Source organism: Geospiza fortis, unplaced genomic scaffold (genome assembly GCF_000277835.1).
Source record: "Geospiza fortis unplaced genomic scaffold, GeoFor_1.0 scaffold408, whole genome shotgun sequence".
Lineage (NCBI taxonomy): Eukaryota > Metazoa > Chordata > Aves > Passeriformes > Thraupidae > Geospiza > Geospiza fortis.
This window is the reverse complement of record NW_005054330.1, coordinates 3,081,718-3,106,254: the sequence shown is the minus strand read 5'-3', so window position 1 is coordinate 3,106,254 and position 24,537 is coordinate 3,081,718. Positions and strand designations below refer to the sequence as shown.

Below are 24,537 nucleotides of genomic sequence, written 5' to 3'. Positions count from 1 at the left end.
GAACATACAGGTGTGCAGTAGAAATCCTACCTGGAGGAGTACACGGCCTGAGTCTTGCACTCCCAGGAGTGTGTGCAGGGTCACCAACCAGAGCACTTGACCCAAAGCCCATCCTGATCCTGGGAGCAGGTGAGACCTGGGACCTGCATATCCCAGCTCCACCTCTCTAATTTCCTCAGTACCCCTTTTTTTTGCCTGGGTCTGTGGTGCCAGCAGAGCCTCTTGATGAAATACTATTTTGGTAGCATGGAGTATGACTTGTCTTGGAATCCTTACACTCCACCTAATTAACTGGCTGCAAAGCAATGTTAAAAAGAGTGCAGACTGCTCCAGCCAGGCACTTCCTAGGGAAATGCTGTCCAACTCTATGTCCAGCCCCAAATGTGTAAAAATTATGCTTATTTCTTCCCAAACTGCCTTGACCATTACTGTGGGTATTACAAAATAAGTTGGCTCTAACAGCAGCAGGCAGAGGCAAAGGACTTCTGGATAGGAAGGTATTTTCAAGTGTTAACTGAGATTGACAACATCTGTACCTATCAGCACAGCACATACAGATGCTCTCCTAGCTGACAGAATTTTCTACAACTGCCTGCTTTTACGGAAGTGCCATTTTTCAATTATTTTCTTCACAAATAAATCCACTTTTTTGAGCCTGCCTCTTAGATTGAGAACCTGCCAAATACTTCCTGACCCCTGCCTGAGGATTACAACACTATTTTCTGACCCAGCCTCCCTGTTTTTTTAGTTTTAAGCCCTGTCCTCCAGAAAGCTGCTTGAAAAGGAAATTTGTTTGGGGTTATGAACAGTTAGTATTGAATTTACACAGCAGTAGCTGAAGAAAATGTTCCCTCTGTACAGTTATTTTGTACTCAGAGAATGCTTTCTTTTAAACTGCCAGTGTAAGGATGACTGAGCTCTTTCCACAGTGCATCCTTATCAGAACTTAGCCTCACAACACAGCCAAAGCAAACAGACGGTTTAGTTCCATGGTAGTGGTCAGTCTGATGCAACTGTGATACAAAGTTGCAAAAAAACTCCCGTGAAGTTAAGAGGAGAAAGACAAAGACAAGATCCTAAGATTTTCTCGGATGTCACAAACTTTCTAAAATGTATTCTCAGCAGGTATTGCAGTATGAATAGTGAATATGAATTTATTCAGATGAAATATGTATATATTGGAAGTGGTCCAGACAAAAAAAGCCAGACATGAAGAGCATCTGAAATCCTGATGACCAGTGGAAAATCCAATATGTTGTCTCTTCTAAGCTTCTGTAAGCTGTGCAATAGAAACAGACTGGAGGGTATTTGGTGTGTCTCTAAAATCACTTCTACTGTGCTGACTGGTGTTCAGTCCCCAGAGGCAAGAGCAGTAAGCTCAACGGCTTCTGCAGGACACTCATCAACAGAGCTGCTCTCATGGACTGGGAGTGACAAAAAACACCACATGTTTTGGCTACAGCTACTGCCTGTAACCACAGGATAACAACAAGCTGTTTTAAAACGGCTGGTAAGCCCAGATAAGCACTTCTTCTAGACAAAAAATACCAGTAAAAATTAGGTTTTTAGATTTATTGAGGATAAACATTGCACTTGAAGTGACTACTGCAAGTTAGTTGTGTCTTGTGGATATTCGTCAGAGGGATCTCCGTTGTGCAAAAACCTCGTTTCATGCCCAGATCCCAAACAAAATGGCAGGAAGTTGTTCAAGATGAAAGGAAAACAAGCACAGAAAATCTTTCATTCTTTTAGCAGTTCTGGAGTCTGACTGAGTCTGGCCAGAGCAGTACATGCTACTCTCAGGTGACCTAAAGAGCTACTACAGCAGTTTAATGCCGTATTAAAGAAGTTTTTAAACACGAGGCATTGACAGCCAAAACAAAGCCACCTTACTGATCATGTAGACATAGCTGGAAAAAAACTGAGGAGCAAAGCACACACTTCCACTTGATTTGATATTTCAGAATCAGCATCTAATGTTGTACTAATAAACAGAAAAATTTGGCAAATGACCACAAAGGATCAAGAATTACTCAGCTACTCCTATGTCTCTCTGACCTTGCAGACCTGTACCACAATGGGTTTTTGGATGCAGGCACTCAAGTATACCTGGGTAACATGAAAGTACATTACATTCAAGCCAATGTCTGCTTAACAGCCACTATGAAGCCATTTCTCTTCTTTCTAGGAATGCAACTTGCTGAGGAAGGGCTCAGTTCTTCTGGCTGACAATGTAATTTTCCCAGGAGCTCCAGATTTCCTTAACTATGTCCGCAAGAGCCCCCATTTCCAATGCACTAACTACCCATCTCATCTGGAATATATGCAAGTGGAAGATGCTATGGAGAAGGCTGTGTTTTTGGGATAAAGATAATCATTAATAATCAACTTTTGTTTCAAATGATGTAAATGCAACTGCACAGGTTAACTTGTCCATGCTTTACAGGTTTTTTTAATTATTATTTTTTTATTTTGGCGCTTGTAATTAAACAAGCACTAATGATCTTTTTAGGTGAGGTAGAAACCAGAATATGGACTAAGTTGGGTCTGTGCCATTGTTCCACATTAACTCAGCAAACCCAAGGTGATGCACATTGCCTTGCCTTGACCAACACATCATCAAACAACAGTCTGTCATTTTGAGCTCAACTTGACCAACCACAATTTGGGTTTAGGGTGGAGAAATACTCTGCAACTTCTGAAGAATTGTGTCCCCAAGCTAAACTCATTAATCATTAGCAAGAGTGAAAAAAAAAAATCCATGTTGCAAGAAAAGACCATTTCATATGCCCTGTTTTTGCTAAATTACTGGCATGCCTCTTGATGCAGTGAAGGCTCCTATTGTGAGATCAGATACTTCTCTGTGCATTTACTGCAAAAGTTAATAATCTCTATGTGAGAGAAAAGAGCACACACTGAAAGAAGGCAGACCCATGCAGTGATGAGAACAAGAAAACAGAATTTTGAAAACACATAAAACAAATAAAATTATTAATCTGCCCATGCAGAGGCAGGGAAAACTGAAGTAGTAAACAGATTAAAATAAATATAGTGACAGGTAACAAAAGGAGCAGACTCTTTCCAAAAGAACACAAAAGTACATTGTATTTGACTTTGATGAAATGCTGGTTTTCCCCTCATTATCCTGTACATACATAGTAGGTGCTTTTAGGAGCAGGGCAAGCTGCTTATTCTGAAATGCTGGATATGTTTAAGATGCTGTATAGAAATAAAGTCCAGAGAGAATGGGTTCTAGCAGGTGGGTCCTGCGTGCCCTGGTTAACCTCAGTGCTGTTACACCATGTGAATAGTGTGGGTCGTCATTGAGAAGATTCAAAGCCAAATACGAAGTCTCTAACTCACCTGAACAATGCAGAAATCCAGTGGCATTTCCTAGCATGTCCTGCTGTGATTATATAAGGCAGCAACAGTCACATTTCTAAATAAAAAGTAAGAAACAACAAAGCAAGGGCGTGACTTTTAATGTTTTCCAATGAATTCTGTACTGCACGTAAGGCTTCCAGACATGAAACAGACACAGAAAGATCCAACAGCTGAAAATCAGAGTGAAAATCAAGGACAACCATTGTTGTCTTTCCCAGTATGAATTCTTTCAAGCCTGTTATGAGTTTCTTCCTTGTATAGCCCACCTTACCGCAGTGGTCCCTCCCCTGGCCTGTGTGCTGCAGAAAATCCACCTCCAGGACACTACTAAGGAGCAGAGGATCACCAAAAGAAAACCAGAATGGGCTAAGGTGATAGAATCAGTTTAGAAATGGACCAAGCAAACCATGGCAACCCAGCCAGTTTGTAAAGTGTGCATTTCACGAGGACAGGAAAAGGCAACACTATCAGAGTTTTCCTGACAAGGTAACTGTCGTATCATGAAAGACACAAGATTTCCTGTACTGGGTTAGATTATGCAGAAGCAGCCTCAGGTGACTCTGTTGTACTGTTCTGTATAGAGCCAACACTGAGTTCTAACATCTCCATCTTGTACTGAAAGTCAGTGATTAGTTCTGTAACATTGCTCTGCAGCACGTCATCTTGGTATTCACCTCAACTCCAAGTTATTGGACCAAAGTCCTTCAGGTGGTTGGAAGCAATTTTTGCAAAATTTGCAATGCAAAATAATCTCCAAGTACATTTATTGGCATATACAGGTTTGTCGGAAAAACTGGAAAATTTAGATACATACAGTGGACCAGAAAATTTGTCTGTGTATCTAAAGCCTTGACTCCAAAGAATCCTTGCTTGTGTTTAGCCCTAAACATCTTTGCACTCAACAGACACTCCTGTCACAGCAGGGCACATCACACAGGCTGATGAGCAAAACAGTCTCAGAAGGATGAGTAAGAGTAAACAGGTAGACTCTTCTGCACTTTACAATAGAGGATCAGAATAATGGCCAAAATTACTGTTCAAGAGACTGTCAAGAAGATTAGGAAAGGTGGGAACCTGTAGAGTGGATATTTCAAAAGATGCAGTAGTGAATAATGTATTTGTAATACATATGGCAAATATAACAGCCACCTTTTAGCATAAAAAAGTATTTTAATTCATTAGAAAGCATCTCCTACATGGCAAACTGTAAAAATAAACACAATGTATGTTCTATCAGAATATTTGCAGAATTCCATATGTATGAAAAAATTTTCCACTTCACTACATTTTTGAAATGCTCTTAATTATTGGTGGCAAGGGATGAAAAGAAAAAAGCCAGACTCAGTTTGCATGACTGACAATTAGAAAAAAGGCTTTTGGTCAGTTGAACAAATATGATCTGGAGTCACTGACACATAAATGTGAAATATTCCAGGGAAAAGAGGCAGTTTTCAAAACAAAGTCACACTTTGAATTCTGGGAGAAGGAAAAAGCAGACAGTGGATCTTCTAATTTGAACATATTTTAAAAAACCTACGGAGTGTTACTGCAACATCAGCCTATTACAGTTAGAAAACACAACCTAAGCTTGCACAAACTGTGTATGGAATGGTGCATGTGGAGCATGTGGAGTGCCCATGAGAGTGGACAACTGATAGAAAGTTCCCAAGGGGAAGAACTCCCCTAAAGCGACAAACACACATCTCTGCAAATTCTCACAGCTCATGTCAGAAACGGATGATCTCACCAAATACTGGTAATTTACACCTATTCTCCAGATGACAGTTACTGTCTAGCTTGTCTTAGTGATTCAGGCAGTACGTGAGAGTGAGGTCTGGTTTCTGCCAGAGCCTCTTTGTTAACTCAAAGGGACATGATACTGTCTTTCAAAATATTGTACAAGAAAGAAGGAGGATTTAAGAGGTAGTCAAACATAGCACTACTGACTTTTGCATAACAGCACACATGGAAGCGATCCTTCCATCAGAATTTACTTGCCCGAGTACAGAGCAGGGTACAGGAGCCACTGCCTCTGCCTCCTCCCACCGGCATGAAGAAGTGAAAAGCAGCTCACTGGAGAATTCTGAGCAATGAGTCAAACTAAATGCAGTAAAGGGAACATACAGAAACCCCTACAAGAGCAACAAGAAGAGAGAAACCTCTGAGATCCCAACTCTCCCAACCCAGCAGGGCAGTGATGTGTCCTTACTTGGCTGAGCAGTCAATCAGGAATCAGTTATAAGGTACCTTACAAGTAACAGCTATGATTGCTGTGCACACACACACATTGAACAGAGTACCAGAGTTTCAGTCTTTGCCTCTGTCTCTACAGCTCAGTTAATGACATTATAAAGCACCTTCCTGTTTTAAAAGATCCCCCATCAGCTTGTACCAGATCAAGATCCTGGCACTGCTGGGCTTAAGAGACCTTCAAAGAAAGACACTGGGGAGGGGACCCTTGAGGACAGAATATTACCCCAAGACACTGCTGAAACCTGTAACAGATGAGGACTGTGATATTTCTTGCCCACTGTTACCAGATTAACCTTTCACCTGCAGGACTCACCACTTCTGTTTGCCCAACCTGTGATAAGCTGGAAATGAAGTCATTTTGACAGCTATAAAATGTCAGTTGTAAAAACAACGTATTTGTTTTAGCTCAGTACCTTACCTACAGCATCTGCTATTCATTGCCATATTAGTGCACTCACAAAGGGAAAATAAGGTTCCTCACTGCAGTGGAAGAACGATGACACCGAGCTGCAGGATGCTAAGTCCAGGAGCCCACTGTATCCTCCAGCTGCAAGAACAGATTCAGAGATGATTTTACAAAACACCTGGGGATGCATTTAAAACATCTGAAATAAGGAGGGAAGGTAAGCTGGAGACGACATTCCAAGCTCTGTTTGCAAACATTTGCATATGAACAAAACCTTACAGTGCTGTGAATAGTACAATCAGGAATTCTCCTATGGCAAACTCTTACTGGCAATGATTCATCAACCTTTCACTCAGAAAACCTGACCTCCATTTTCTAAGACCTTGCAGAACATTCTGTGGAGATTTATCAGGTTTTGTCAGGCTTCATGAAGGTATGGTGGTGATTATGATGTGTTTAGGTGTGCCAGTCACTGATCTCACAAACACAGATGGGGCAGTCCTCAAGAGAATGAATATCTGTTGGCTGTTACCTTAAATACATGGGTGACTCTTCATTATCCGGATTTTCTTCCATTCCACAGTACCAAATGTAAGTTATTTGGCACATCCTCAAAGTAACAATTTCTCATGTCAACCAAACCTCATACATTGCTACAATTTGGTTTTCTTACAGACATTTCAGAAACGTGCAATCTTTGTAAAGTTACATAGATTTTATGACTTAGTTGAGAAAGGTTAGTAACTTTGCAAATGGAAAAGCTATCAGCAAGTTCTGTGCTCACAGACATGCTGGCCCTTGAACAGTGATGCAGATGTTTTTCCCACAGAAATATGCTTGTATATTGAAAAAAACAAAAAACCCCATGATCTACAGTCCAGGGTCATGCTACAACTCCAGCATATGGCAATGAGTCAAAAATGTTCAGCTTTACTCATTTATAGGATATTTCAATTGCCTCTCATTACCACTGACCTTTTGCTGACACAGAATATTGACCTGAGCTAGGGATGAATAATCCCCTGCCACAGAAGACTGCTGCTGCAAAAGCCAAAGAATATTTGAGATACCTGATGTAACAAAAAGATAACCAATGGCACATGTATTCTTTCCAGGCATGGTTTATTGAAAACACACCAAACTGTTATCCTACATACCTGGTTTCTAACAAGCATTCTACTTGTCTGCATTATGGAAAGATCCTATCATAATAATAATACATTCTGTCACGGTAATATTTGTTCTATGAAAAGCATAATCCACCTTTTTTTCCTCTCCATACTTGTAAAATCAAACCATTCTAAGTGTTTCAGTTTATAGTACAGTGTAAATACAATGCAAAATCCCACCAGTCTAATCTACAGAGAGAATGTTGAGCAGTTATTACAGAAAACACATTGTTGATTTTTTAAAATTCTCCTACCATGAAAATTTTAAGGCACATGATAGTTACAAACACATTAGCTACTAATTACCAGTAAGCTTCTTAGTCTAGTTATTTTGTTTTTTCTGAACAGTAAGAACCAGTTTGGCAGGCCTTGTAGTATCTGCACTATCTTCCTCCTCACCTTGGACTTCAGATCATCCTACCCTGATGTCAAACTTTAAAAAGAAAACAAAGGCTCATAATATCTTCCCCTTTAATGCACTAGGTTAGTTACTGTATCAGTAAATCAGAGATTTTCTCTGTCAAAGATAAGGAAACACCAGATTTTAGGGGCATCATAAAGAAATTTTGCAAGAAACTACACCTATATAAACACCTTCAAAAACTCCACCCCAACAGCACAAACCTGCTGGCTGAAAGTATTGGCACATTGTAGGTTTCACTGAGCCAGCAGTGGCTCAGCAGATGAGGCTATAACCACTCTTATGTGCCCATTTGGCTTCTGAAGCTTTGCTTACTCGAGGCTTTGACATGTGCACCTCTCTCACAGGTAGCTGAGCTATGCTCAACCTTAAGGCAGGTAACAGAAGGTAACACCACCTTCAGTCTCATGAAACTTCTCTAGGAGTGAAAACTGCTCTGCCTAGCACAAGGCTTTCCTGCTAGAAAGCATTACTGAAACTGCTCCTCAGAGCTGGCACGAACTTAGGAAACTGCTGTAACAGACACGCCACCCCTGGCTTTCTTCATGTGTCCCTGACAGCAAGACAGTTCCTAGTCCCCAGGGGCATCTTGGCAACAGAGACCAGATTTGCTTTCTTGATAGAAGCACATTCAGAACCAGGTCTGAGCATGTGAGAACAGATCTGGGATAGGCAGCAGTTATGCCAGAACAGAAGACACTGAAGATTGGGACCTATGGCTGCCCAAGCTGTTCCCTAGGGAGCATTTCAAGCTGTCAACACACCTAGAGTTGTATGTATGGCTATACTGCTACTTAAATCCACGACAGAACCAGAATGTCCTACAGCCTTGCCTTTTGCTCTCCTCCTTGGATTCCACAGACACACTGACTGACCTGGGAACCATAAAGCACAACTGCTCGCACACTTACTTGATGCTTCTCCAGGGGAGTTGGCACAGAGTGTTTTTTCAGTGAAAATGCCTGGGAGATATGTAAGCCACCTTCTAGGAAGAAGGTTCTACAGTAATCACATGCTGTCAGAAGTCTCCCTCTCCCCTGTGTTATCTCAGCCCTGACTGGGCCATCAAATTTCCTCCTCCTCTTTAGCAGGAGTCTTGCAACACCATCACCTCCTTCCACAACCATCCCTTCCCACTACAATTTCTGCAGGTAGAAATCTCTTCTATCCCAGCCCCTTGCAGGCAGATTCCCTCCTGTTTTCATAGTGGTGTCAACAGAAAAAGAGGAGGTCACAAACCTGAGCCCTAAAAAGCAGTGCCTGCCTTTTAGCAGGAGACTCTAGACCCTACTGCAGCATTAGTCAACACACACTGCCACTTTCCCTTCTTTACATACAGTCCCTGCTGCCAAAATACAACAATTACGGGTTCATATACCCACATTCCAGAACAGCTCAAACAGCCAGCCACACTTGCGCCAACAAGGGGAGAGGTGAGGGCAGGGGTGGGCACACATCCCACCAATGAGCCCCTGGCCATAGACAAAAATGACATTAAATCACCAGACCTGGTTCAAGGTACCTTGCTTTGGACCTCAGCAGGTGGGCTGATAATACAAGGTGATAGTCTCACATACAAGTCATCCCCCAATCTGTTTTCTTTCCTCACCATCCAAACAGTTTGTTGAGAAGAAAAAAACCCACAGTAATGTTGAGGATGGGTTATTGCTACATACTTGGGAATTAGTTGTCAACATAAGGCATGGGAAAGGTAGGGGTTTGATGTGTGATTCCCAGGGGAAGCCTTGGCCCATCAACTTGGTATCCAACTTCTTGACACACCATCCTCTGATTTTCAGCAGCAATAAACCATGCTGTCAGCTCACAACTCTGCTGGCTGCTGTTAACACCCCCAGGAAAACAAGGAACAATTTGCTACGATGACCTGGGCAGCCAGTGCCATTTAACCTGATAGGGACAGTTCAGGGTGCAGTGTAAATACATAAAAAGACTTTTGGGAGAAGTGAGATGGGGTCTGAATCTGCTTCTCCAATATCCTTAGTGTTTTTAGCCCATTAATGACACAGATGAATGTAGACTCCAACCCAGATTCTGAGTGTCCCTGTAGTGTCCCAATAAGAGCCATGGGATATCTAGGGTTGGAAGTCATGACCATAATTGGCCCCAGTCACTTCACTTGCTCCCTCTTGTGGTTTTCTCTGGTGACTTCTTGCTGGCTTTGAAATATCTGCACAATAACTAAACCACAAAGTCTTAGCAGAGACTCCTTTCAACAGTCAGGTCTTTATTTTAAGTGAACTTTTTCTCAGACTCCTTTGGTAAATATATGATTTGAAGTAGATCAGGGACAGACTGACAGCATGGCCCTTCTCTTACACTGTTCTAGTCAGCTACAAAGCAGGTTCCATTGCTAATTACTGAACGTTTTTAAAAAAATCCTTTCATATACAAAAAGAATACACCAAGTACATAACCAAAAGTGATATAAAACTCTTCTGTGTAGCTTGGTTAAAAGGGTCTCCGCGTATTGGCAGAACAAGTATGAAAAGAGCACCATTGATATAATATACAGTCAGACGATGTATCTGGTTTCATTGCCACACTTTATGTCTACACAGAGAGACACTGCCCCGACACAGAGAGTCACAGGTGCCTCTCTTTGCTTCCCTTGATCCGCTGAGCATCTTTGGCCCAATAGGACTCTCATGCAGGTGAAATAACAAATCTTTGCTATGTTGATTTGCTCCAAGCAACTTCACCTTCCCCAGGATCCAGAAGTGACACTGCAACGTATGTGGAAGATGAGGGTCAAAAAGGGAGGGTGCGAAGCAGCACACGTATCATCCAAATCACTGACAGCTTCTGGCATCAGTCTTTTTCCCTGAATCAACAAATGCTTCCCTCTCCTGCAAACTACTTTACATGGTTTTGTTAACCTATTCTCTGCACAACAATATATATATATAGATATATAGACTTTTTTATTTATTTATATATATGTATTCATGTCAAATTTTTAATATACTCAAGAAGATACAAAGCTCTTGGTACTTGCCTTTTTTTAAAGTTTTTTAAATTTTTTTTTTACAAAAAATGTAATGGTTACTATTACAGTAATATTTTGGGGGAGGTGAGATTGTTGGATACTTCCCCTTTTTAGTTACAAAAGGAACGGCAGGCACTGAAAACCGCAAATGATGTTTGCTAGACTCAAGGATGTGCTTTCCAGTCACACCGTTTTTAGGAGCTTGTTTAAAACTAAATGTGGCAATCAAAGAACAATGGCAACCAAGTAAAATCAGCAAAAGTCCTCTCAATGCTAATGCTGAGACATTTGCTTCCTATTCTCATCTGCTGCCCTCCCTTGACCAATGCCTGGAGAAAATCAGTGATCTGAAATCATTTAGTCCCCGGCATTTCCAGATACCACATTTGCAGAGTACATTTTCTTGAGGTAAACATTCCCCTACAGAAGACAGGCCTTGGCATCCTGGAGGAGAGCTGCTGCACACAGGTGATTTTCACGCCACGTGAAATATGCAATCTCAAAAGCAAAGGAACACAGAAACCATGACAATGATTTTAAAATGCCAAACCAGTTCCCTTTGTGGCATTTTTCATCAGGATTTTAGCCCAAATCAAACATGGATCCAACACTGAAAAATTTATCAAATGTAAGTGACAGACCCATCTCAAATTTATAGCGTGTTCAAAATGAGACATCTTACAAAAAAGCTCCTACTTCCTTCAATGTCTTAACAGCTATGGCAAAAGTAGTTCATCATCATCAATGCAACAATGATACATTTAACACGTAAAAGCTCCTTATTGCAATCTTTGAGAACATGAAAATAAAAAGCCAGCCAACTCCATTTCCCAGCACATATTTCTGAACCATGGACACTGAAACCTTCCATAAACTGCTTTTCAATATGTAGAAATAAAAACAGAGACAATACAGAATTCAAAAGGCAGAAGTATTGTACACCAGATTATAATGATAATATAGCACTGTGATTGATATAGCTTACTCTAAAAGCAGATTATACAGCTTGCATCAATTTTGTCATCCACTCTCCAGTTCATTTAACTAGCGTTTAATAGTTTTTGTTCTGCATTTTCTCCCTTCATTGAAATCCAATAAACCCACTCAACATTCCTGCACCTTCTGTGGGAATAAAGAAAACCTAAACATTTTTCAGAAAGCCTTCAAAAACGTTAAGAGTCACAGTTCAAAAGAAATCCCCCAAAACAAAAACCAAAACCATGAACCCCAAACCAGAAAAGTGCTATCTCCTCATGGCTACACCTACGGTATCATTTCAAACATCCCGCAGTTCCTCGTTCGCTGTGAAGCTGCCCCATGATGTGCGCTTCTCCAACTTGGCACCATCCACACGTAAGAGTCACCTAAGAACGCAGCCAGCTACATGGAAGCTTGGATTCTCTTTTCTTGCTTTTCTTCTTGCAGGAGTGGGAGGGGAGGAGGGAGGGGGAGGCGGTGGCTGTTTCTGGTGGGAATGTCAGGGAGTTAAGCAGCAGAGTGTCTCGCTGTAAGGCATCGTGCTCTGGGCGATGGCACTCGGGTGGGTTTGCTCCCCACGCCCTCCTGGGACCTGCAGCCCTCCCAGTCTGAATGGCAGTGGTGACTGATGAGATCCTCTGGGTCGATTCAATGTTTGTTTCTCCCCCCTCAATTAAAAAAAATGTGGTTGGACTTTAGCCCTGCAAAATAAAGTCAGAACTGATTAATACCAGTCATTAGTACGGCCTTGGTGATCTCCATCACCTTGTGGTAGGACAGTGACTGGAAATGCCAACCTATGCCAACACATGGGCTCCTTGAAGGGCACGTCTGGGAAAAACAAGCACAGACTTATTTTTTCAAAGTCAGGACCCCACCTGTAGGGCTTCACTGCTCAGAGCAGAGTGCAGGAATGAAGCAGGCACCACAGGCACATTGATGCTACCCCGTGCCTGAGCCACTATGGCTGATCACGCAGTGCTGAGCAGCCATGGGAGGCCAGTGGTGCCAGGACCTACTCTGTGACAGCACCTCAAAATGCTGAAAGCCTCCACTGGGCAGGTGCTTCCAACCAGAAGCAGAAACCATCTGCTAACACCTTGCATTTCTACTAGACTGAAAGGAAGGAGGGGAAAAAATATCTAGCACCACCACCCAAAAACATACAGAAGCTTTCTCTCCCACTAACGAAAGGGATCTCCATGTAGAATTATGGGGGTGGATGACAGCTCATGATTTGAAATTTGGGCCTTTAAAGTCTCTTGCCCACTCTGATGGGAAAGTTGCTCAGTGCCTTCGTGACAGTCACTGAAATTTTCCTTTAGTCATAGCCAGGGGCACAACACCTGCTGTTCCAAACACAGCATCCTCTGACGAAGTGCCAGAAGGTATCACCAGGGTAACTCGAGCAAGACAGCGGGACACAGATTAGCAGTGGCAGGAGCGAAGAAAGGCTGGTAACATTACTGAGGAACTTGGCACATGGCAAAGGCAGACAACTAGAACACAACAAAAAGGCACCTTTCTTTAGTGACACACAATTAAAAAAAAGAAAATTAAAAGTGGGAGTTGTGGGTCACTATTTATTGTGTAACCAATATCATCTCTCCTTGCAAAGTAACTTGTGTACAGTCAGCAGCTTTCCTGCTGTAATTCGTGGGAACCTTAGGGGACATCCAAAAATAGTCAAGGATATGTTTTTTCTTAAGTCTCAGGCTAATCCTTATAATGAGCATTGAGGGAGAAAAATGGTTGGAAGCAGGAACACACTACTCAAATTCATTCCCATGGCCTAACAGCAGAAATATTTCATATTTCAACTGACAACTAATCATTCACAGTATTAATTTTCTGCCTGGTTATTTGACAGGTTATTTTTAATCAAACAGTGGTGTTTGATTGCATTTCATTAAAGATACACTGAACAGTATAAACACCACTTTTTTTTTTCTTCCAAATGCACTTTCATCCATCTGTAAGTTAGCAGTTAGATTTGAAGAGATCCCACAGCTATACAGATCATGCACAAGAGAAAGTTATTCACTAGCCCCAATTACCATTAAAAGGACCTACCATGCATGCAAATTAGACCCAGGAGTCAACAGGCTGGGGTTTAATGTCACGGGCATCCACCAGATTCACCGAAGCCCTGTTACTCCTGTTAATGTTTTTCCTATTTGTGTCATTCTGCAGCACAGGGTGAGGAGTTAAAGCAAAACAGAGCGGATTAATCAAACAAAACCACCAAACAAGTCAGCTTAAAGGAGCACAAGGGAAAATTAGTGGTAGAGAAAGAAACAAGATGAGCAAAGGCACAATACTGACAAAAGCATCTGCAACAGCCAAAAGGCCACACTTCCCTGGATTCCCAGCCTCCCTTGAGCTTTCACACAGCTCATGAGCCACAACCCCCATGGCCACTTTTCTGTTTGGCAGCACAGAGAGGAAGAGCAGCAGCTGCTCAGCTGTGCCCAGGTGAGGGCAGGGCTGTGCACACTGTTGCTGTGTGCAATAGCCTGGATTAAGGCTATCCCCAGGTGCTCAGAACCAAGAGGCAGCACAGGCTATGGGTCACACTCTGTTGAGGTGAAATGTTTTTTCTCTCTTTCTCATAAAAGCAAAGCAGTCACTTGCTGAACTCTAGTTGTGCTTCACTTTGGTCATACAGTGGAGTTAGGGCTGCTTGATGTGATTTTGAGGGTTGCAATGGACCATTTTAATAAATTTTGAGTAGAAAAAATAACAAGTACTTGTTAATTTTCCTACCTTATCCTGTTTTCCTTAAAAAGACATTTTTGCCTAGTTCCTATTGATCAACATTCTTATATAACTTACTGCATCCATTCCTGAGCAACCTTTTATTGTCATTGTAGGTGGATACCTGGGCTCAACAGACAAATCAGGTCTTTGAGCCTCTCAGGCTGGCAATGCTGTTTCCTGTGTGTCCTGGGAACAGTTGTGTCCTTGCAAAACTGTGCAAGAGCTGTGATGAGGGAACTAGGAAGTTGATTTGACTGATACTGGCTCAAGCAGGACCATCTCTTGCCAGCTGGAGGAGAGTGACACATTGTAGGACTTCAGTAATCAGCTTAAAAGAAGTCCAGGCAGACTGAAGCCACTCTCCAGGGTGTACCTTCTTGGAAAGGCAGAACACAGCAGGAAATGCCTGACTAGGCAACTTACAACAGACAAGTTGGTGCAGTCTTCCTAGTTTACCATCTGTGGAAGTATTTTTCTCCAAACCCAATTTTTTAATTTCCCTGTTCAATGATGGTGGGTTTGCCTTTCAGCTGACTGAAGTTTAACTGTTTCCCATCAACTTAAATCACCTGGATTTTCTGGTATTATCAACAATGTCCTGAATGTTATTAAGGACAGTCTTCTGCAGACTAGCAGTAGTGTCTCCTACCACTGACTCTTATTTCAATTAATCCTCATTTTCCTTCTTGAAATTACTCCCCCAGGTGAAAACCCAAGCTTGTATTAAGGCCAGGGAGAACTGGTGGCCACAGCATTAACAGACTTTTTACTCTGAAAAGGTACAGAAGTGCAACAGAAATTACACAGAGCCTACTGAGCCACACTTGCACACAGCCCATAATACAAAAAGTCTTGTAAGGTAATAATTATTTTTAATTAGAAAGTAGTCTAAATTTGTATTTAGAAGACACACACATAACTGGGCATGTCTCTTCTTCGCTCTCCATCTCCCTGGCCCATGGCCATGGTCCACCATCAGGACTGTGAATGAGTGCTGCAGAAATGAGTCCTATTCACCACACTGCTGGACATGGACACACAGGATCACACCCATTTCTTGTGATGAAGACAATAAAGCAGCATGACAACCTGAAGAGACTTGTCAGAACAAAGTCTGAGCACAGTTACACAGCTCAGGGCCAGGGAATGCTGCCTGGACAAGGGCTACTGAACAAACACTTCCTATCTTTACAACCTCATCCATTTACAAGAGTACAGGAGCAAGTACCTGCACTTGCTGCTGCACTAGAAAGCAACATTTTGTTTTTATTTCTAGTTAGCCAAGTGCTAAATTACAAAATAATTGCCTTTATGTGAAATAAAAGAAGGCCCTTTATACAGCCCCCTGGTGAGTGACTGCCCTGTGTTTCTGGCTGAGGACACTGGAATCCTTTCTTCCCAAGGCACTAACTACCCTCAGCAGTAAGGGGAGCTCACTTTTAAAGGTTCCTTCTCAGAAGCGTCTCCTGTGTTATCACTGGTCTTGTACTTGCGCTCCTTGTCTCGGTGGTCGATGGTGGAATATCCATCTGAGGAGAAAACACAACAGTCAGGCATGAAGCAAAAACAAGAGCAGAAACAGAGCTGATGCAAGCAGAATTCTTCAGCAAGGAAAACAAACCACCACAACCCAAAGATGCCGGCAGGCTGCTTCTCATGTGCTCCAGCTCTGAAATTTCATTTTTACTAGCTAAAAACAAACAGAGAAGCCTTCTTTTTATAGCACTGCCAGATGCTGGCACTCATTAGCAAGCAGCACTGTTTTCATCCCAGCCTGCTGCACTTTTTAGTGTGCCCAAGGAAAGCAGCAAGTTGTCATCTCATGCCCTGTGGCTAATGAGCTCCAAATTCAGCCCTATTCCTGCATTCCTTGCTTAGCAGCCTGATTAATTGGCTATGTTCATTCTCTGAATGCTCTGCAGCCTGTTCCCACTTTTCCTGAGCCTGACTACTAGCAGGACATGACAATAATTTGGAAGAGTCTCCGTCAGAGCACTGAGAAAAAGGGCCTGTCGAGTTGGAAGAAATCTCAATGCAATCCCTGCTGTGCTTGGGCTGTCTTTCATTACGAAGCAGCACCTGTTGGCGCCTTTTCTCCTGACAACTAAGGAACAGCATGAAAGCATGATGAACACAAGGAAGAAAACTGTGAAAGAGTTCTATAAAGAAATGGCTGTAATTATTTCAGAACCTTTGCTTTGAATCATTGTCAGACAATGCAAAACTTAATTTATTTTCGTGATGCATCAAATTTACCTCATTATCAGTGACAAATAGATCCTTGCCTGCTCTGCTTTGACAGCATTGTAATCTGGAGTAAACAACACCCAAATTTATACCTCCCTGTAGGCTTTTGTTTTCCCCTGTGTAATTGAGGGATCATTAATGTTTTCTTGTCCTGACAAACTGTGTTTTTAGAATACCACAGAAAGTTTTACATAAACTATCAAAATGCCTCTCTCTCAGTTTGTTACTTGCCTGTAACAGGCCATTAAGGAAAAGTGAGTGATGTATTTGTGGGCTTCTCGTGGCACTGTTTGCCCACATGACAACTGCACACAGAGCCAGGTTAGACTGAGAAAAGCTGCAGTGTTCTGTGTGCCTCAAACCCAAGCACACACAGGCTAGCAAACAAGCACCTGAGGCAGGATGTATTTTTGACATCAAGGGCAGTAAAAGATGATTTAACCATGCTGACCAAAAATAACTAAAGAATTCTGGAGTTATACATGCAGTTCACAGATCATAAAGCATGATTTGCTACACAGCACTTAACTTACAATTACTTGTTGACAATCAAGATGCCTGACATTCTTAGCTATTCCTTTTGAACAAAAAAAGAAAAAAACCAGCTGCACCAGCTACCCAGCCAGCACTTGTGGGGAACGCACGACCGATAATTCTCTTTCAAATGACAGGCATGAACGTTGCTAGTAGGCTATGTCCTAATCTACAGATTCATCATCTAGTTGGGACAAAATACTTCACAAAAGTATTACTTTACAAAAGTAATCTGACAACAAAGAACACTCAAGAACTTTGCCCTTTGCATCTGAACTCCAACACATTTTGCATTTTGTCCTGTGGGCCCCTGGCCTGTACACAGACTGGCACCCACAGGTCACGTGTCCAAAATCCACACACTGTGCTATGCCTCTGTCAAGATAAGCAGCAGCAGAGATAGGAAGCTCATTATTTGATCAAATAAAATGAGAAATTGAAAGAGGCTGCATTAGAGAATAAATAACTCACTGCCCCGAGAACCACAGCTCTGCAAGGAAGTTAGAAATCTGTAGTTAGAAAACGGCTTCTCCCATATTTCATATTCATTTGAAGAGGCAATCAGAATTAATTGCTTCTGTGGCATAAAGATCTATACACATCTTGCTGCTCCAAGGTATTAAGTACATTACTTTGACTTAATACAATCCCTTGTACAGACAAAAGTTACTTTGGCCAATAGAGGAATATCCCATCCTTGGCTTGTTTACTTCTCTCTGTCAGCATCCTGCTTGTTGTTGTCTCTATTGCTTGTCTATCTCCCCCTCAGTCTACAGCAACATTTTTGTGTCATCACAAATTACAGGACCAAATACATGCCTGCCAGTGTCACTCCATCTGTGCCCTCATACTGCACTCAACTTACAAAAGATCAAATTTCTAAACCCATTAAAGAGGAGGAGGAGAAAGGAAAAGTCATGCCTGAAGATGGGCATGGAGGACACTGGCATTTGAACTCTGTATCTGGTCTGAACAATTTCACTTCCCAAGTGCTCCTGTCTGAGTGCCTGCAGGTTAACTAAGGCACACACAGAGTTCTGGAGGATTTGGCACAGACTGGAGATCACCATTCTGCTGCCTCTGCAGACACAGGGGCAGGGCCCCAGGCACATGGTGACAGTGGCACTGCTGCTCTGCAGCCTGCCTGGAGCTGGGGGCACCTGACAGACCTGATCATCCCATGGTGACTTGTAATACAGGTTTTCTTCTGTCTCCCAGCACATCCACACCATAGCCAGGCTGTTCCACTGCCCCAGACAGCAGGGATCTGACTGCCCTAGTAGTGCTAGCTGATGGGGAACGGATCCTTCTGCCTCCCTAACCAATGACAGCAAAGTGATTTCCTGTGTTGAGAAGGATGACCCCTACAGCATTAGGAAAAAAGCTGAGACAGCACCAGCAATTTTCTTTTTGTGATCTTGAAGCAGAGCCCATGTGGGTTAACAGGAAAGGCCCAGGCACCAGGACAGCCTAAATACTGAGAAGAACCCACAGAGGAGGGGCAGACAGGTGGGGATGTTCTGGAACCATCAGTCCTGTATGGATGTACTCTGCAAGGGATGAACACTGGGCTGGAAGGACCAGTTTATTCCAGAGTGGAAAAAGAACAAAAACTCCAGAACACAACAGTCCACTATGAAGTTAAAATCTGAAAATATAGTTTAGAGCAGCCTTCTCATATTAATATGTCCATAAGACAAAAAACATGCAGCATTTGGAAGAGCTTGAAGAAAAGAGATGAAATGTTGTTATTCCAGTTCCCTGGAATTAAGGATAGTAAACTGGATAAATGAAGTTGTGCTATTTCAGAGGTCAGCTGAAAAGAAACTAAACTCATAGTTATATTGGAAATAAAAAGCACTCAAGGGCTGGAATCAGGAAAGCTTGACAGATCTCATCTTCTAAAGGTGATAAAAAGACTGGAGAACAGCATGGCCCAGAGAATCTGCCTGATGCTGTACATATGCTGTAAATTTGCATTTTGTTTTGTACTCAGGGCTGTACCAGTAACTCCTGAGAGCATAAGGCAGCAATTAATAATGAGACTATAAACAATCAGCACTGCCCATTCTGCAGCACCTGCCAGCACACAGCTATTCCTGCCAGGCAATCCTCTATGAAGAGATTTTCTTCCATTGTGAGAACAAATGTTTCAGTGTTCCCTAAGGCAAAATACATATGGACAGTTGATTCATGGCAGGTGGCATCTCATTTTTCCAAGAATACAAAAGGTAATATATACCTGGTTCTTTTACTTTCTGAACATGCTTGGCTTTTTCTTGGCTCTAACTTGCTATTTTATTCAATCACAGTTACTAATAGCAGTGTACCAAACTGTTTGATCTGGAGGTAATCATACAAGTGCATTTAAATAAGTGCAGATTCTTAAGAGACCACACGGCACCTTTATCTACCTTGGTAAAGAAAAAAAACCCTAAAATTTAACACTACACAGCTTATCACTCTCAAAGCACATCACTGACAGTCAGTGGCTCTTCTCAGTCTAGAGGAACAGCCAGGCTCATTTAGATGTAGGTAAATGGAAAGCAGTCATGAATATCACACACACTAACTTATTTTTGTTTTACCTACAAAAACAAAGGCAGAACAGATTTAAATACAAGCAATACATTGAAGCAAATTTTCAACTCTTTCTTTCAGAATCCTGGAGACTTCCAGATCTGTAATAGGGAATGCAGCTGCCTCAGGGATCAAAGCGCAGAATGAAAGCTGGGTCAGTGTACCTCCAATATATGCATAAAGTAGTGGGGGAAATTGGTGTGACACTCTACATGTATACAAAGAAAAAAAAAGACGACGACCAATCTTTTGTGAGGTAATGTTCTGTTTTAAATGTCAGCTTTATCCATCTGAAATAATATCTCCTAGAGAAATAGTTGAACTTTCCTGTGAGTGACAGTGTGCTCTATTGGAACAGACAGAGTTTGATCTATGACTGAGTTTACCTGGGCCAAGTTCATCCATAGGTATCATATCACGACTCCCAGACTTCTCATTATCTAGAAAACAGAGGCATTGGAATAACTTGAGGTATATTTGCTTTTCTCAAAACCTGGTAGTTCTGAATTAGTCACAAAACCAGAGAGGTTGATAAAGTACTGAATGCAGAGATTATTGTAAAAAAAATTTCCAAACTATTCAATTGTTATCCATTCAGAAAGGGAAGTCTGAATCAAATTCTTCAGAGGGCACATGTAATCCATGTATTTTCTGCTTTGGCACTGTAATACAGGGCTTTCTCTCTCCAACAGAAACCACACTTCTGCTTTGGACTACCTACCACGATTAACAAGCTTCTCTTTGGTCTCTCCAGAGTAAAAGAGAAGGAAAATAAGTAAGGGTGCAGCTTCTCATGGCACACCAGCCAATCCAGCATCTGCTGAGCCAACAGAAAACTAATCCACAAACAAAAGAAGTTTCTTGTCACATCAGCAAGCTGACCCAAATTATCCTGAGTCTCCATCATGTGCCAGGTTTGATCAAAGACAGGGAAGGTGGAAACAGGCAGGGCAGTGTGGGGCTGTTTTTTCTGCAGTAGCCTGCAGTTAAACCAGAGAAAGTGCACCAGGCAAATCCTGCTCTTAGCAACCAGAGTCAGGCTCAGAGACACAGCAATCATGGTGAAATCAAAGCTGGTGCTACACTGGTGTTGGTGTGGCTGTGCCTCATGAAAAAGCACAGACAGGATTAGTTGGAGCTTGAATAAACTCATCTCCAATAAAAAAGTCCTGTATGGCAGAGGAAGAGGCTGTGCCAAAATGGGCACCTTTATTTAAAAAATGGGAAGACTCCAGTACAGAGTAGGGGTAAGGTCAACCCCACTTGCAGGAAGATTAAACTGCTAACACTGCATTCAAGTTGAGAAAACAGTATCAGCAGTGTACATTTTGTAAGGAAAGAAGTTCTATCCATCGCCAGGTAATAGGGACTGATTATTTTGAGACTGTAGGGTAAAAATCACACATGAATAATGCATTTTTACCCCCTTGTGCTGTAACACAGTCACAGCAAATCCAGAAAACCAGTAAAGCACTATGTGACAAGTGATAAAGAGAAGAACTGACCTTGACTTTTATCCACCAGAGGCAAAGTGCTGTCATCATAGCCAGACCTGCCAGCAGTACCTTTGGAGCCCTTTGGAGCTGCAGAAACAGACTACAAGACAAAAACCACACAAACACCAAATTGCTACTCATGGAAACTGAACAATACAAATAAATGTACAAACAGCACAGAGAGAGATTATGGAATGCACTTAAGCCCCCCTTCTGTTGATAATATGGAACTGGAGGATTTTTTATTTTCACTAGATTTGATGGAGAAGTTTTCTCCCTGTTTTCTCAATGGCAGCACTGTTGCCTTGTGAAAGAAGCAAAAGCCTTCCACAAGAAAAGGTGAGGAGGCTGCCCTAGGCTGCTGTCCAGAACATTTCAAAGGAGACACAACTAAGACAAAACATACTAATTCTTCCACCAGTAAATTGGGGCATTTGGGCTGTACAGGAGGGCAAACTCCCCAAACCTAAAGAGCTGCATTCCACAGACCACAGCAAAGCACAGCCAGAACTCTGTGCAGGATGGTGTTACTGAGTAGGGTACAATCTACTGTGCTCTCACCTGGAGGAACAGAAGTGAAAACGAAGATCTACAGACTGCAAGACTGGCCTAAGTAAGGACATCTCCACTCAGGCATTTCCAGAACTTATTTAAGATCTTTACCTGAAAGTGTGACTTGTTCCACCCATCCTTCTGAAGGGCATTTCGTAGTTCTTTATAGCTCCAGATCATCTGAAGAATGTGAGATGCTGCTTTTGTTTCTCTGGGAGACTGGCTGATATGCAAGATAAAATGACAGTTTAAGTATCAAGCAATGTCTGACTATTTGTACGTTAATACTCCACAGAGATATTATTTGAACCTATAAGTAATGAGATATATGTTAAATCATTCAGTGACTTCTTAATATCTATAGGTATTTGCTGACAAAACCAGAAATTGAAATATTATGAATTTTGCACATTTCTGTGTTTTCACATGTATTGCTGGACAAGCACTGTCAGGTCAGGTCAGAAGCCCTGGTGACTTTTGTCTTGTAGCTGTCATGAACAAAGAACAGACAGATTCCATTCTGCCTGGATTTATTCAGGAAAAAAAAAACCCAAACAAAAAAAATGTTCTAAGCCGCTTTTCAAATCGTCATCCCAATGTACACCTAATTCCTCACAATTCAGTGAAGTTGCTCCATGGTTTAAAACACCTTACACAGTAATTTCAGTCAGCAAAAAAAAGTAAGCTGTTTTTAAATTGAAAATGAAATTTTATCTATTCCTTTCTAAGTTGGTAAACAGACACCATTTATAATATAAAACAGGCCTAGATTTTTGGTGGCTCTCATATTTTGTAACAATACAACCCAAGAAGGCTACTTCAGCCACCCTCCCAGAAGTCTGCAGCAAACACACCTACAATGTCTAATGACGTGTACTATACAAAACAAGATTTCCTCTACAGCAGTCAGAACAGAGTTTTTAAATGGAAGAAATTTTGTCACTTAAATCACCACCAGCAGCCCTTTGGCCAGAATAATTACCACACATCATTAGCCATTTCACTTGAAAGAAACAGATTTCATCACTGGCATTCCAGCAGTGGAACACTGCCACAGAAAAAAGGCTTTCCAAACTAAAACCAAAGATCATGGTTTCACTGCAAATGCTGCCTGGTAAGTGTATATATGGTGCTAAGATGACTCTGACAAGGAGAGAGCAGGTCTTAACATGACTGAAGTGACTCATCAATTAACCTTTTTCATCAAGGACCTTTTAAAGGTGCTGGCTGGTTTTACTTTGTTTATATTAACTGCTGAAATTACAGCTCTGAAAGGTTGGGATGCTCCAATACTTTTAACAAAGCAAAAGCTGCTGTTCATAGTGACATTTTCATTTTTGCAAGGAGTTCTTATGCATTCTGCTTTCAACTGTCACTTACCTTGACTTGCTGATAGCTACCAGCTTCTGAATGCCCTGTGTCTGGATCAGAGACCTTGCATTTTCTGAGCTGTCAGTAATGATTTCATGGATGGTATTCAACACTGCAACCACAGTGTCCTCTTCCAGGTTCTTTGCAGATCTCTGCTGTCTGCTGGGCAAATTTCTTACCAGCTCACCCATGGCATAACTACCTAGATAAGGGGAAGAGATACCATTAGGCAGCCCTAATAATCATTTCAGCTTCCCATCCTGAATGACAGAAGTCAATGGCGTTTGCTATGTCAAAAAAAAAAACCCTTATAATGTGTTTTAAACCACAAGACTGTAACTTCACAGGGTATTTATAATTCATTCATTATTTCAAGGCGATTGACAGCTGATAAAGCTAAGATAAAGTCCTTCATCACGGATTCTGAAAGGTATTGAGGAGAGAAAAAAGGCATTTTTACTGAGAATTTTACAGCCAACATCTATCATATTTTGCAAAGCCTGAGGCAAAAAAGCATCCAGTAGTGGCTAATGCCAGGTATTCATGCTAATACACGCACATGGTTTACTCAACTTAGCCTGTAATAGGCCTTCTGGGGCAAGGTGTGCAGCCATGCATTTATTAACCTTCTCCAACAAAGGTAAGAGAACGTTTCCTCCTGGGTCCAGTTGGCCTTCTCCATGTACCGTACTTGAGAAAAAACAGGGAATCTGGACTTTATCATTCCCAGGTATCCATCTGTACCATTTGCCTGGCTACACCTCTGAACTATTAAAATGAGAACCTGACATATTAAGGTAGAATCCACCTTGCAATTGCCAGTATCAACTTCCATGATGGCCCTAAACACGTCACCAGTATTTCCTGGCTTGACAAGGCTAGAGTTTAAACAAATACCTTAGTTAAATACAAAAATCATCTAGAGGAAAAAACTCATCTCAGCTGAATCTTTCAAGATTCCTGCTTATGGGCAGGTGAGCGTTATTTACCACTTTGTATAGGAGTTAGAGCAGTGCTGAACACCAACCTGAAGAATATTAAGTTGTTTAGTGTCCAGTTTCTACAAGTACCCACCAGGCAAAAGGATGAGAAAGAAAGGAGGAAGCAGAAAACCAAAGGTACAAGTTTAGAGCTCCCTGCACTTCCCCAGGTTAGTTCAGTATAACAAAGGCCAGACTCCCACTCTAATTGGAGTAGCAGGCAGGCCTAAGGAGCAACATCTATGAGCACAAGTCCCGTAACAGCCAGAGCTAAGGAAAAGACAAGAAACCTCTTAACCCATCCAGCCCTCTGCACATCTACACACACTCCTCTCCTGCAAAAATGTACACCTAATGATTCTCCCACGTTAGAGACCTCATTCAAGCCACAGCTTGTTT

The 24,537-nt window shown here is 41.8% G+C and overlaps 2 protein-coding genes across 24 annotated transcripts in view; one reads left to right on the top strand and one right to left on the bottom strand.

The window, feature by feature from the left end:
• The window catches only part of COMT (catechol-O-methyltransferase), an 18,222-nt gene extending 14,757 nt beyond the window's left edge, over window positions 1–3,465 (top strand). For all 6 annotated transcript variants that reach the window (XM_031057520.1, XM_005421450.1, XM_005421451.2 and 3 more), the window contains one exon: window positions 2,189–3,465. In XM_031057520.1, the coding sequence (XP_030913380.1) occupies window positions 2,189–2,368 (180 nt within the window). In that variant the 3' untranslated portion in view covers window positions 2,369–3,465. The remainder of the gene's footprint in view (window positions 1–2,188) is intronic.
• A 3,683-nt stretch (window positions 3,466–7,148) lies between these two features.
• ARVCF (ARVCF delta catenin family member) overlaps window positions 7,149–24,537 on the bottom strand; it is a 245,741-nt gene continuing 228,352 nt past the window's right edge. For 17 of the 18 annotated variants that reach the window (XM_031057499.1, XM_031057500.1, XM_031057498.1 and 14 more), the window contains 7 exons: window positions 23,168–23,360; window positions 21,899–22,010; window positions 21,245–21,335; window positions 20,126–20,179; window positions 15,816–15,907; window positions 13,692–13,805; window positions 7,149–12,319 (listed from right to left, as the gene is read on the bottom strand). In XM_031057499.1, coding sequence (XP_030913359.1) covers window positions 13,704–13,805; window positions 15,816–15,907; window positions 20,126–20,179; window positions 21,245–21,335; window positions 21,899–22,010; window positions 23,168–23,360 — 644 coding nt within the window. In that variant the 3' untranslated portion in view covers window positions 7,149–12,319; window positions 13,692–13,703. The remainder of the gene's footprint in view (window positions 12,320–13,691; window positions 13,806–15,815; window positions 15,908–20,125; window positions 20,180–21,244; window positions 21,336–21,898; window positions 22,011–23,167; window positions 23,361–24,537) is intronic. The other variant, XM_031057505.1, reaches the window with a different exon arrangement.